The sequence below is a fragment of the Cetorhinus maximus genome, chromosome 24 (genome assembly GCF_964194155.1).
Source record: "Cetorhinus maximus chromosome 24, sCetMax3.hap1.1, whole genome shotgun sequence".
Classification (NCBI taxonomy): Eukaryota; Metazoa; Chordata; class Chondrichthyes; order Lamniformes; family Cetorhinidae; genus Cetorhinus; species Cetorhinus maximus.
In genome coordinates, this window is record NC_135902.1 from 1,047,417 (window position 1) to 1,059,808 (window position 12,392).

A 12,392-nucleotide genomic window follows, 5' to 3' on the forward strand; every position below is an offset into this window, starting at 1 on the left:
AGTCCATGCCTTACCTTCAGAGGGTTTGCTAGTAACATGACTTGAGTGATGGAGGCTGGAGGCAGGATAGGATTGAATGGAGCCAGGTCAGTCCCCGATGGAGACTGTAACTTCACTTTCATTGTCTGTGAATGAACAGAATGCAGTCAGTGGTCATGTTGTGGATAACATGATAATCTCAGGGACTCCTGCATATCCGAAATATTGGGGGGCAGTGGTGCATGGGCAGCACCCAGGAGCCTCAGGGACAGGGTCTTATATTTAGACCCAGGTGTTTATTAATTCTTACCTGTCCCGAGCTTGCTGATACCAACCAGTGTCTGCCTCCTTACAAATTCCAATGTGTTAAACACATCCATGAGAAGTGTAAGTGTAAACAGGATTGGGATCAGAGCCCGTGTCAATTAAAGGAGCCACAAGACAGAATTGGCATCTCTTAATCCACTTGTAGTCTTTGTGTTTTTATTTGCGGTCATGTAAATTTTAAAGATGGGAGTAGCCCATTTGGACCAACATGTCTGGTGGAGTTTCTGCTCTACATGAGACTTCTCCCATTCCTCCCCTCATCTCACCCCATCACCACATCCTTCTATTCCTTTCTCCTTCGTGTTCATCCAGCTCCTCCTGAATATGCTCTCCCCGTGGTAGTGAGTTCCACATTCCAACACTGACTGGGTAAAGACATTTCCCCTGAATTCTCTAGTGGATTTTGTGATTATCTTATATTTATGGCTTCTAGTTCTGGAATCATCTTTTCAACGTATAACCTACCAAACAGGTTCAACATTTGAAAGGCCTTTATCGGTCATCACTCAGGCTTCAGATTTCTGGGCAATCGAAACTGTCCAGACTTTCCTGATGAGGGGAAACTCTCATCACAGCCCAGCATTTGGGGCCTGGGGAGGTGTTGGGGGGTGGGGGGGGGGGGAGGAGGAGTGTCTGGGGAGGGGGAAGAGAGACAATATGAGAGATATAGACAAGGGGGAAGGGAGGGAGACACTGAAGTGTAGGGAGGGACAAATAGGAAGAGAATGAATGAGGCAAGGAAAAAGGGAATGGTGGCAAACGGCTGTGAGAAAATTAGTTGCTGCATTTCTCGAAAAGAGTGGCTTCTCAAAGGCCCATTATTTGCTGTGAAACTTTGGGGTGTTCTGAGGATGTGGAAGTCACTATACAAATACATGTTCTGTGTATATTAATGTCACAGATTGGTTAAGAGTTTTGGTCTCCTACCTTGGGTACAGCTGCCTGCAGTACCACGTTAGTAATGGGCAGGGGTGAGGTGCTGATCATGGAGATGACAATCACAAGCACATCCAGCCTTGCGGGAGGACAGTCCTTCGCAAAGTGCAGCAGGATCCTAAAACCATTCTTGTCATATGCAGTCACAGGGAGAATACTACCTGCAATATACATGCTGTAGTCACTAAATCACATAGTACAAGAGGAGGCCATTCAGCCCATCATGTCTGTCCTGGCTCTTTGAAAGAGTTAACTAATTAATCCCAACCTCCTGCTCTTTCCTCCATAGCCCTGTAAATTTTCCCCTTCAAGTATTCATCCACTTCCTCCTTTTGAAATTTCCCATTGAATCTGCAACCACCGCCCTTTCAGGCAGCGCCTTCCAGATCACAACAACTCAGTGTAAAAATGTTTCCTCATGTATCCTCTCAATCTGTGTCCTTCTGGTTACTACCCCTTCTGCCACTGGAAACAGTTTCTTTTCATTATTGCCCCCCAACCTTGAAACTGTCAGTCACATAGGAGCCCCTCACCCTCTCATACCTTGCCACCTGTTAACATGAGCATTGTAAATATTGGCAGACTGTTCAACCACAGAAGGCATCATAGCCAAGCTTGATTCTGCCAGGCAGGGAACCCTGGATAATGGTCAGGAGCAGAAACGCTGCCTGCACATCCCTCTTTCCTGAGGAATGCTGGAGTTAAAGGCCCTGGGCTGAGACTAATTCTGTATAGACCAAGTTAGGCAAAGAGGAAGTAGAGAAAAATGATCAACTCAAAGGTAAAGATCATTCTCCTTCTGTAAGGGGCCTGGCTACAGGGAATGGGCAGTCTTAATGCAAGTGACAAATATGGCAACCTTTAACCCGGACACAGGACAGTAAGGAAAACTTGTAATTTCTTTAAAATGCCTGTGGAATCTGTAATTGTTTTAAAGAATGTTTGAAAGGACTTCTAAGCATTTGCATCAATTGTTAAAGAATCAACTGTAATTTTCTTGGATAATAAGAAATACTGGACTACATCACCAGTCAACCCAAGCAGTACCAACAGGAAGAAAGTTAAGACCTGAAGCTATGTGGCTGGCAGACACAAAGGAGAACTGGAGGCAGACGGCAATCAGCACACAGGCGCAGACACAAAGAAGTGCTGCAGCGGGACAGAGTTATCAAACTCCTGGTGTGTTTAGAGAGCCAAGCTCTCTACAAAAAGTTCAGTTTTCTGTTTAATGATAAGAAAAATAGAGTTCCAGAAGAACTCGTGTAAGTGATGTATGACTGAGCTAAAGGAGACCAAATCCTAACAGCAGTGTGAATAGATCACGCCTGTGAAAGAGCTGAGAGTTTGTATTAGAGGATCAGATTGTGAACTGTGTAATATCGATTGATCGGTTGAATAGGAACTCTGGAAAGCTACACCAGCAGGACTGACATGACCCATGAGAGAGGGTTCGTATATGTGCACCTAGTTGGCATTAAAAGGATCCAGGGACTTCGGATGGAACACGGCTGCTGGTGAACACAAATAAAGGACCAAAATGGGAAAGTGGGGATACCGACATATCAGAGACCGAGTTGGAAAGGCTGTGAGAGTACACAAGGTGCCACATTTGTGTGGGGAGTGATGTGGGTACTGGTGATTGAGCTAAACTTATCATTGTTGTACTTTTTATTTGAAGTATTGTTTAATTGTTAATTCATGTGTAATTTGCACTGGTTCTGATTTGTGTTAAAGTAAAAACTACAAGAAGTGGAATCTTGCTGGTAATTTCTTCATTTGGGGGTCATTCGGTAAATGTGGCTATTTTGGTTTATGGTTGTAACACAAGGGTTCATATCACTAACCTGTCCCAATAAGCATCCCTATGTCTTTTCATTCAGAGGCCACAGGATGGATTTTGAGAGTAAATCTCTCACATTTACAGTAGGGATTACTCTGGGTTTGCTGCTGAGCTATTGTGATGGGAAACTAAGTGAATGGGATGGAACATGGCAGATGGAATATAACGTGAGCAAGTGTGAAGTTATTCACTTTGGCAGCAAAAACCGAAAAGCAGAATATTTCTTAAATGGAGAGAGGTTGGAAAATGCGGGTGTCCAAAGGAACCTGGGTATCCTTGTTCCTGAGTCACTGAAAGCCAGCATGCAGGTGCAGCAAGCAATTAGGAAGGTAAATGGTATGTTGGCCTTCATTGCAAGAGGATTTAAGTACAGGAGTAAAGATGTCTTGCTGCAGTTGTATAGAGCCTTGGGGAGACTGCACCTGGAGTACTGTACACAGTTTTGGTCTACTTATCTAAGGAAGGATATACTTGCCATAGAGGGAGTGCAATGGAGGTTCACCAGATTAATCCCTGGGAAGGCGGGATTGTTTTACGAGGAGGGATTAGGGGGACTGGATCTGTATTCCCTAGAGTTTCAAAGAATGAGGGGTGACCTCATTGAAACTTATAAAATTCTTACAGGGCAAGACAGGGTGGATTTAGATGTTTCCCCCTGGCTGGTGAGTCTAGAACCAGGGGACAGTGTCTCAGGATAAGGCGTCGGCTGTTTAAGACTGAGATGAGGAGGAATTTCTTCACTCAGAGGATAGTGAATCTTTGGAATTCTCTACCCCAGAGGGCTGTGGAAGCTCAATCATTGAGCATGTTCCAGACAGAAATTGATAGATTTCTGGAGACGAATGACATCAAAGGGATATGGAGATAGTGCAGGAAAGTGGCATTGAGGGGTATCATCAACCATGATCAAACTGAATGGTGGAGCAGGCTCAATGGGCTGAATGCCCTACTCCTGTTCCCATGTAAGTATAGAATGAGCTTTACTCTGTATCTAACCCCGTGCTGTCCCTGTCCTGGGAGTGTTTGATGGGGACAGTGTAGAGGGAGCTTTACTCTGTATCTAACCCCGTGCTGTACCTGCCCTGGGAGTGTTTGATGGGGACAGTGTAGAGGGAGCTTTACTCTGTATCTAACCCCGTGCTGTACCTGTCCTGGGAGTGTTTGATGGGGACAGTGTAGAGGGAGCTTTACTCTGTATCTAACCCCATGCTGTACCTGTCCTGGGAGTGTTTGATGGGGACAGTGTGAGGGAGCTTTACTCTGTATCTAACCCTGTGCTGTACCTGTCCTGGGAGTGTTTGATGGGGACAGGGTAGAGGGAGCTTTACTCTGTATCTAACCCCATGCTGTACCTGTCCTGGGAGTGTTTGATGGGGACAGGGTAGAGGGAGCTTTACTCTGTATCTAACCCCGTGCTGTACCTGTCCTGGGAGTGTTTGATGGGGACAGGGTAGAGGGAGCTTTACTCTGTATCTAACCACGTGCTGTACCTGTCCTGGGAGTGTTTGATGGGGACAGTGTAGAGGGAGCTTTACTCTGTATCTAACCCCGTGCTGTACCTGCCCTGGGAGTGCTTGACGGGGACAGTGGTTGCCTGAAAGAGAAAGTTTTTCATTTCTTATAAGTTTCACACAAACAAAACGTTTAATTGGAGGAGCAGAGAGTGCGGGAGAGAGGGGATCTGTGATTGGAGGAGCAGCGAGTGCGGGAGAGAGGGGATCTGTGATTGGAGGAGCAGAGAGTGCGGGAGGGAGGGGATCTGTGATTGGAGGAGCAGAGAGTGCGGGAGGGAGGGGATCTGTGATTGGAGGAGCAGAGAGTGCGGGAGGGAGGGGATCTGTGATTGGAGGAGAAGTGAGTGCGGGAGGGAGGGGATCTGTGATTGGAGGAGAAGTGAGTGCGGGTGGGAGGGGATCTGTGATTGGAGGAGAAGTGAGTGTGGGAGAGAGGGGATCTGTGATTGGAGGAGAAGTGAGTGTGGGAGAGAGGGGATCTGTGATTGGAGGAGAAGTGAGTGTGGGAGAGAGGGGATCTGTGATTGGAGGAGAAGTGAGTGCGGGAGAGAGGGGATCTGTGATTGGAGGAGAAGTGAGTGCGGGAGAGAGGGGATCTGTGATTGGAGGAGAAGTGAGTGCGGGAGAGAGGGGATCTGTGATTGGAGGAGAAGTGAGTGCGGGAGAGAGGGGATCTCTGGTTTTCTAACCTGTTCATTACACAGAAGATTGAGGGAACATTGTCCAATTTGTCCAATAGCCAGCCCGTCATACACAGAGGCTGAAGATACTCACTTGGTTTAATCGTTTCCAGAGGAACTGTCACATTGCTAAGCGACATGTCTGGAATAACACTTCGAAGGGGACTGGATGGCTGAGGGGAGAGTGAGCGGAATAGGGGGCTGCCGGGTGCTGCAGAGGGGGTACTGTATCCACTGCCCGCTGGTAACCCAGAGACAATGCCCATCACACCAGAAGCACTAGGGTCAGAAATAAAAACAGGGTTATTTAATTTTTAACAGTTATGTTCAACTCACATTCCAGCCTTTACCTGGATTATCTTCCCAAAATACCACCTTATCCAGGCCGGATAACCAAGGAAAATGTGGTCAGGAGCATTTAAAGAAACCCTGGCTCCCCCGAGTCTCACACCTTCACCATCCAACCCCCTCCCCATTCACCCCCTCCCCATTCACCTCGCCCCTCAAACCCCTCCCTATTCACCCGGCTCCTCAACCCCCTCCCCATTCACCCCCTGCCCATTCACCCCGCCCCTCAACCCCCTCCCCATTCACCCCCTCCCCATTCACCCCGCCCCTCAACCCCCGCCCCTCAACCCCCTCCCCATTCACCCCCTCCCCATTCACCCCGCCCCTCAAACCCCCTCCCCATTCACCCCCACTCCTCAAACCCCCTCCCCATTCACCCCCACTCCTCAACCCCCCTCCCCATTTCCCTCCACCCCCTCAACCCCCCCTCCCCATTTCCCCCCACCCCCTCAACCCCCCTCCCCATTCTCCCCCACCCCTCCATTCCCCCACTTACTTTCTCACCACTCGTCCCCTTCCCCTTCTACAATAAACACTGCCCCACTGCAGTGAACACTGACGTACCCTTTGACCTCTTCTAGAACCTTCTGACCAAGCACATCCAGCTCACACATGCTGCTGCTGAGTGCCGGCTGGGTGCAGGAATTGGAATGGACTGGAGCACCTGGAATCCTGGAGCCAAGGAGAGGCGGCTGGACCATGGAGGCTGAGTTAGACTGAGGCAAGCTGGAAATGGTGGAGGCTGCATTCATTAGCAGAGGAATGGTTGGTGTGTGTGGAGTCAGGGAAAGCCCTGGGAATGACAGGAGAGACTGAGCTGAGGGCTGGTTTAATGTCCAAGGGACCGACTGCAACAGAGGAGTCATCGAGGAAACCTGCCCATCAGCAGCTGGTGGCCCAGCGAAGGGGTTAAGAGCAGCGGTTTCAGCCTGGAACAGAAAACCCGGTTAATGGAGACACAGCAACAAAACATTAGTCAGCGTTTCACACCAGGCCTGGGGGGCAGGGGAGGGGGGCGAATGTAGCCAGGACATCCCAGAGTCAAAGAATGGGGAGAGTGGGGAAGGGAGGTTTGGCTGGGGGTGGGGGCGGGGGATGGAACATGACTGCAAGAGGAGAGTCTGAGGACAGTAGGGGTGGGGTCAGGGAGAGGGGGAATCGAGGAGAAGGGTGTGCATTGGGAGAGGTAGGAAAGGGGGAATCATGGAGAGGAGGGGGAATTGGGGGATTAGGGATAGGAGGGGGAGGGAGAGGGGGGAATTAGGGAGGGTCTTGCAGAGCAAGTTGTTGTACCTGAAAACTGTTCCACAGAGATCCTCTGGAGTCTTTGTCAATCTCGGAGCTCAATGGAGGATCATTCAGTCCTGAACAGGAACAAACACGATTAATTCTGAGGCCTGAACACAGACGCTGCTCAATGTGGAATTCACTTCAAACATTACAACATCCAAACCCCAACCCGCACACTATTCCCAACTCCCGCCCCAAGCGAGAGGCCTGCACCCGATCCCGGAGCAACGTTCCCATTCCCGGAGCGTCGGCCCCGTTCCCCTTCCCGGAGCAACGTTCCCGTTCCCCTTCCCGGAGCAACGTTCCCGTTCCCCTTCCCGGAGCAACGTTCCCGTTCCCCTTCCCGGAGCAACGTTCCCGTTCCCCTTCCCGGAGCGACAGACCCATTCCTGGCCAGGCTGGAGTTGCTGTGATTCTCCAATGTGCCCCACAGTCAATGCAGGATACAGGGCCCGACTAAGGCCTGGTCTGACCTGATGAAGCTCACAGTCACTGGGTGACGATCGGGCCTGGCCCTCGGTCACTCACTGGACTCTGGGCTCAATGCAGCATCTCAGACTGATGACCATAGTACCACCGGGGTTCATCCAGTCTCAGGCTGCCTGGCTTGGGCAGAAACTGGCATCGAATTACACGGGGGGGTGGAGGGGGGTGTGATGGCCTGGAATTACAGGGGGGGGGGGTGATGGTATGGAATTACAGGGGGGGGGGGTGATGGTATGGAATTACAGGGGGGGGGGTGATGGTATGGAATTACAGGGGGGGGGGGTGATGGTATGGAATTACAGGGGGGGGGGTGATGGTATGGAATTACAGGGGGGGGTAATGCCTGGAATTACAGGGGGGGGTCATGCCTGGAATTACAGGGGGGGGTAATGCCTGGAATTACAGGGGGGGGTCATGCCTGGAATTACAGGGGGGGGTAATGCCTGGAATTACAGGGGGGGGTTGATGGCCTGGAATTACAGGGGGGGGTAATGCCTGGAATTACAGGGGGGGGTAATGCCTGGAATTACAGGGGGTGGTGGGGGGGGGGGGGGGGGGGTGTTGGTCTGGTGCAATGGGTTAGACGTCGGTCTTTCAGCTCTGAGAAAGAGGATCAAATTGAGGCCAGACAGCTGGAGTCTGCTCTCTGTGCTGAATATAATCAGCCTTAGCTCAGCTACTGGTGGATATCCAGCCAGTGCTGAGAGGAGACAGGAACTTGCCGGAATTTCAGGCTGGAGCGCCACGTTCCCCCAGGTATGGAGGGCCTGGTACCAACAGTAGTTGCACAATATGGAAACTGTTACACTCCCCACAATGGGCATTTGTCAGACTTATGCAGGGGGCAGAGTTAAGGGATATTTACTCTGCATCTGACTCCCAATACAGTGTAAGCTCCTTTGCATTTCTTAAGTCAATCCAGCCCCAGCGCTGCCACTTACAAACCCTCCTGATGATATTATAACAGGATCATTGAGCTCTCAGGCTCACCCTTGCTACTGACCCTGCACTATAACAGGCTGAGGATTACTATCCGCTGACATCTAGGAATGTGTGGACTACAAGACACTGCACATTACCCAGTGAAAGCAGCTCCACATCCAGCAATCCACCCGAACTGGGAGGGTGCTTGATCAGATTTGACAGGCTGGCTGATCGAGTGCCGAGATCATTGGAGACGTGTGGAGGAGGAGGGATGACGGGGAATACTGGTGCTGCAGTGGGATTCGCCTTTGCTGATGGGACATCCAACCCTGCCAAGTCGATCAGTGTCTCTGTGGTACTGGCTCCACTACTGACTGCAAGACACAACACATGGTCAGTTTATCAAACCAGCACAACAGACAGCTCACCTGAACTTTAAAATGCTGCTCTATCTGTTCAATGTTAAAATAATAATTTAAAAGGTAATTGGCCAGTCCCCCTGCCCACTCCTTCCCCCAGCTCACAGGTGTGCGGGGAGGGAAGGGGCTGGCACAGATAGAATGCTGCCTCTCGATAGACCCAAGGCAGGACTGTCCAATCACGGAACAGCACTGGAGTAATGCCTGGATTTTGGGCTCATGTCTCTGGACTGGGACTTGAACCCACAATGTTTTAACTCAGAGGTGAGAGTGTTATTTACTGTCCAAGAATAATGAAAGAACATTATTCAGTATATGGCCTGATGAAGGGACCCACTATAATAAAAAGGTGCCCGTGGTTTCTGCCAGTTCACTATATGTACTTCCTTCCCCTGCAGTATCAGCTGTGCCGTGTGCTGTCTGCACATCCCAAAAGCAGCGGGTGAAGGTGAGGAAGGAGACCCCAGATCAGCTTCACTGGGTATTAAACAAGTGTCAGGGACTAAGACCTCACAATGTGTATTTTTATGAAGTATAAATAGATATGTGCATTGCTATTTCTAAAATTTTAAAACTGAACAAAGACCTTTAAAATGGCTGAACCTAAGTCTGTCTGTGACCCCCGAACTAAAGAAGCTACTTGGCAGTTTTGGGAAAACTCGCACCTTATTATCTCTGAGGAGCCACTAACGGCCATTTGTGGACTCTACAGTCCAACTTCAAACAGAGCTATACAAAGGCCATCTGCATTTAACAACTCAGGCTGGCCAGAAGGAGATGAATCGTCTGCTAAGACAAAGGTCCACAACCTTCCTTTCCATTCCTAATGGTGGAGACATGTAAGTCTTTGGAATCCAGACAATGGACACAATCCTTTGTCAAACATGGTGGAGAGGTTGGAGTCATGTGACATGGGCCTCTGGGTTGTGGGACAAGTAACATTGCCTTGCTGAACTGAAAAGCTCAGACTGCTGCTTGCCATCTAACCAGCAGCCTCACAGACAAGGAGCGCTGGTCCAGGTGGAATACCTGGCCCCCAGCTGCACTGCTTCTGCTGCAAATTCTGTACCATCACCTACAAGACTGACTCATCTCTGCATGCCTATCTCATCATGTGAAGGCAACGCCACGGGAAAACCACACTGGTTTTCAGCCCACCAACCTCTGTGAAGGAATATCTCTTTGGACTTTGATTCTGGACTCTGGAACTCATGTGAACCAATATTTATTTTCTCTGTGGTCTCTGTACTGTAAAACTTTCTTTTCTCTATCCTTCTCTTCAGTGTCTGAGTGTGGAGGCAATGTTGAGACCCTCCTTTAGAATTTTGCATGTGTGCAAATAAACTAACCCTCTGAGTTCATCCTATGTCGAGTTTTCTGTGGGGTTATTAATAGAAAATTGGGTCATACCAAACCGCAGGGCTGGGAAATACACCACTGCTTATAAAGAGGGAAGCAAATCAAAACACCTTTCTGTTTACGGACGGGTGGTGAGAGGAGAAATTAGTGCTGCTTAAATTAACCCTCCCCCGCCCCACCCCTGTCCATAACACAAGTTACCTGATGGCTTTGGAAGTTCAGGTAGGTCCAGCTCCCCATTTACAGCCTGTCCTTGAACTATCTTTTTGTAGGAGTTTATTGCACGTGAAAGGTCATCGCTCGCTCGTAAAATCTCACCTGAAATAAAGTGGCAAAACCATTATAGACCAACAGCATGTCCAATCAGGGGCCAGGCTGATCGACAGCGCGTCCAATCAGGGGCCTGGCTGATCGACAGCGCGTCCAATCAGGGGCCTGGCTGATCGACAGCGCGTCCAATCAGGGGCCTGGCTGATCGACAGCACATCCAATCAGGGGCCTGACTGATCGACAGCGCGTCCAATCAGGGGCCTGACTGATCGACAGCGCGTCCAATCAGGGGCCTGACTGATCGACAGCGCGTCCAATCAGGGGCCAGGCTGATCGACAGCGCGTCCAATCAGGGGCCTGGCTGATCGACAGCACGTCCAATCAGGGGCCTGACTGATCGACAGCGCGTCCAATCAGGGGCCTGACTGATCGACAGCGCGTCCAATCAGGGGCCTGACTGATCGACAGCGCGTCCAATCAGGGGCCTGACTGATCGACAGCGCGTCCAATCAGGGGCCAGGCTGATCGACAGCGCGTCCAATCAGGGGCCTGGCTGATCGACAGCACGTCCAATCAGGGGCCTGACTGATCGACAGCGCGTCCAATCAGGGGCCTGACTGATCGACAGCGCGTCCAATCAGGGGCCTGACTGATCGACAGCGCGTCCAATCAGGGGCCTGACTGATCGACAGCGCGTCCAATCAGGGGCCTGGCTGATCGACAGCGCGTCCAATCAGGGGCCTGGCTGATCGACAGCGCGTCCAATCAGGGGCCTGGCTGATCGACAGCGCGCCCAATCAGGGGCCTGGCTGATCGACAGCGCGCCCAATCAGGGGCCTGGCTGATCGACAGCGCGCCCAATCAGGGGCCTGGCTGATCGACAGTGCGTCCAATCAGGGGCCTGGCTGATCGACAGCGTGTCCAATCAGGGGCCTGGCTGATCGACAGCGTGTCCAATCGGGGCCAGGCTGATCGACAGCGTGCCCAATCAGGGGCCTGGCTGATCGACAGCGCGCCCAATCAGGGGCCTGGCTGATCGACAGCGCGCCCAATCAGGGGCCTGACTGATCGACAGCGCGCCCAATCAGGGGCCTGACTGATCGACAGCGCGCCCAATCAGGGGCCTGACTGATCGACAGCGCGCCAAATCAGGGGCCTGACTGATCGACAGCGCGTCCAATCAGGGGCTGCCTAAGACTGAAGATTTTGTAACTAGTCATAAGTTGAAACACTGAAAATTTACTGTCCATAAATTTCAAAACTCCATGATTTATCTGCGTCCAAGTGTTAGGAATCAGAGTCAGCTGTGGGATCACTGCCTGAGCTCACTGCTGTCGATCCCTGTCGATCCCTCTGACTGCCTGACCTTCCTGGGAGTTGACCCACTCTGTCCTGTAGCTACTGTAACTGGATGGGTGTTACCATAGTTACCCCTTAGGATCGAGATATTTGTCTCTTTTGCTCATACAGTCAGAGTCTACAGCACAGGAAAAGGCTCTTCGGCCCATCGAGTCTGCGCCGGTCAAACAAGTACCTAACTATTCTAATCCCATTTTCCAGCACTAGGCCCATAGCCTTGTGTGCTATGGGCATCGCAAGTGCACATCCAAATACTTCTTAAATGTTATGAGGGTTTCTGCCTCTACCACCCTTTCAGGCAGAGAGTTCCAGATTCCCACCACCCTCTGGGTGAAAAAATTCTTCCTCACATCCCCTCTAAACCTCCTGCCCCTTACCTTAAATCTATGCCCCCTGGTTATTGATCCCTCCACCAAGGGGAAAAGTTCCTTCCTGTTTACCCTATCTATGCCCCTCATAACTTTACACACCTCAATCATGTCCCCCCCTCAATCTCCTCTGCTCCAGGGAAAATAACCCCAGTCTATCCAATCTCTCCTCATAACTAAAACTCTCCAGCCCAGGCAACATCCTGGTAAATCTCCTCTGCACTCTCTCTAGTGCAATCACATCCTTCCTATAATGCGGATTCCAGAACTGCACACAATACTCTAGCTGTGGC

At 50.7% G+C, this 12,392-nt stretch overlaps 1 protein-coding gene across 3 annotated transcripts in view; it reads right to left on the reverse strand.

Annotated features, from left to right (window-relative positions):
• gga3b (golgi associated, gamma adaptin ear containing, ARF binding protein 3b) overlaps positions 1 to 12,392 on the reverse strand; it is a 47,034-nt gene that overhangs the window by 3,062 nt on the left and 31,580 nt on the right. For all 3 annotated transcript variants that reach the window (XM_078570636.1, XM_078570638.1, XM_078570637.1), the window contains 7 exons: positions 10,304 to 10,420; positions 8,480 to 8,698; positions 6,918 to 6,988; positions 6,189 to 6,553; positions 5,371 to 5,555; positions 1,234 to 1,403; positions 15 to 125 (listed from right to left, as the gene is read on the reverse strand). In XM_078570636.1, coding sequence (XP_078426762.1) covers positions 15 to 125; positions 1,234 to 1,403; positions 5,371 to 5,555; positions 6,189 to 6,553; positions 6,918 to 6,988; positions 8,480 to 8,698; positions 10,304 to 10,420 — 1,238 coding nt within the window. The remainder of the gene's footprint in view (positions 1 to 14; positions 126 to 1,233; positions 1,404 to 5,370; positions 5,556 to 6,188; positions 6,554 to 6,917; positions 6,989 to 8,479; positions 8,699 to 10,303; positions 10,421 to 12,392) is intronic.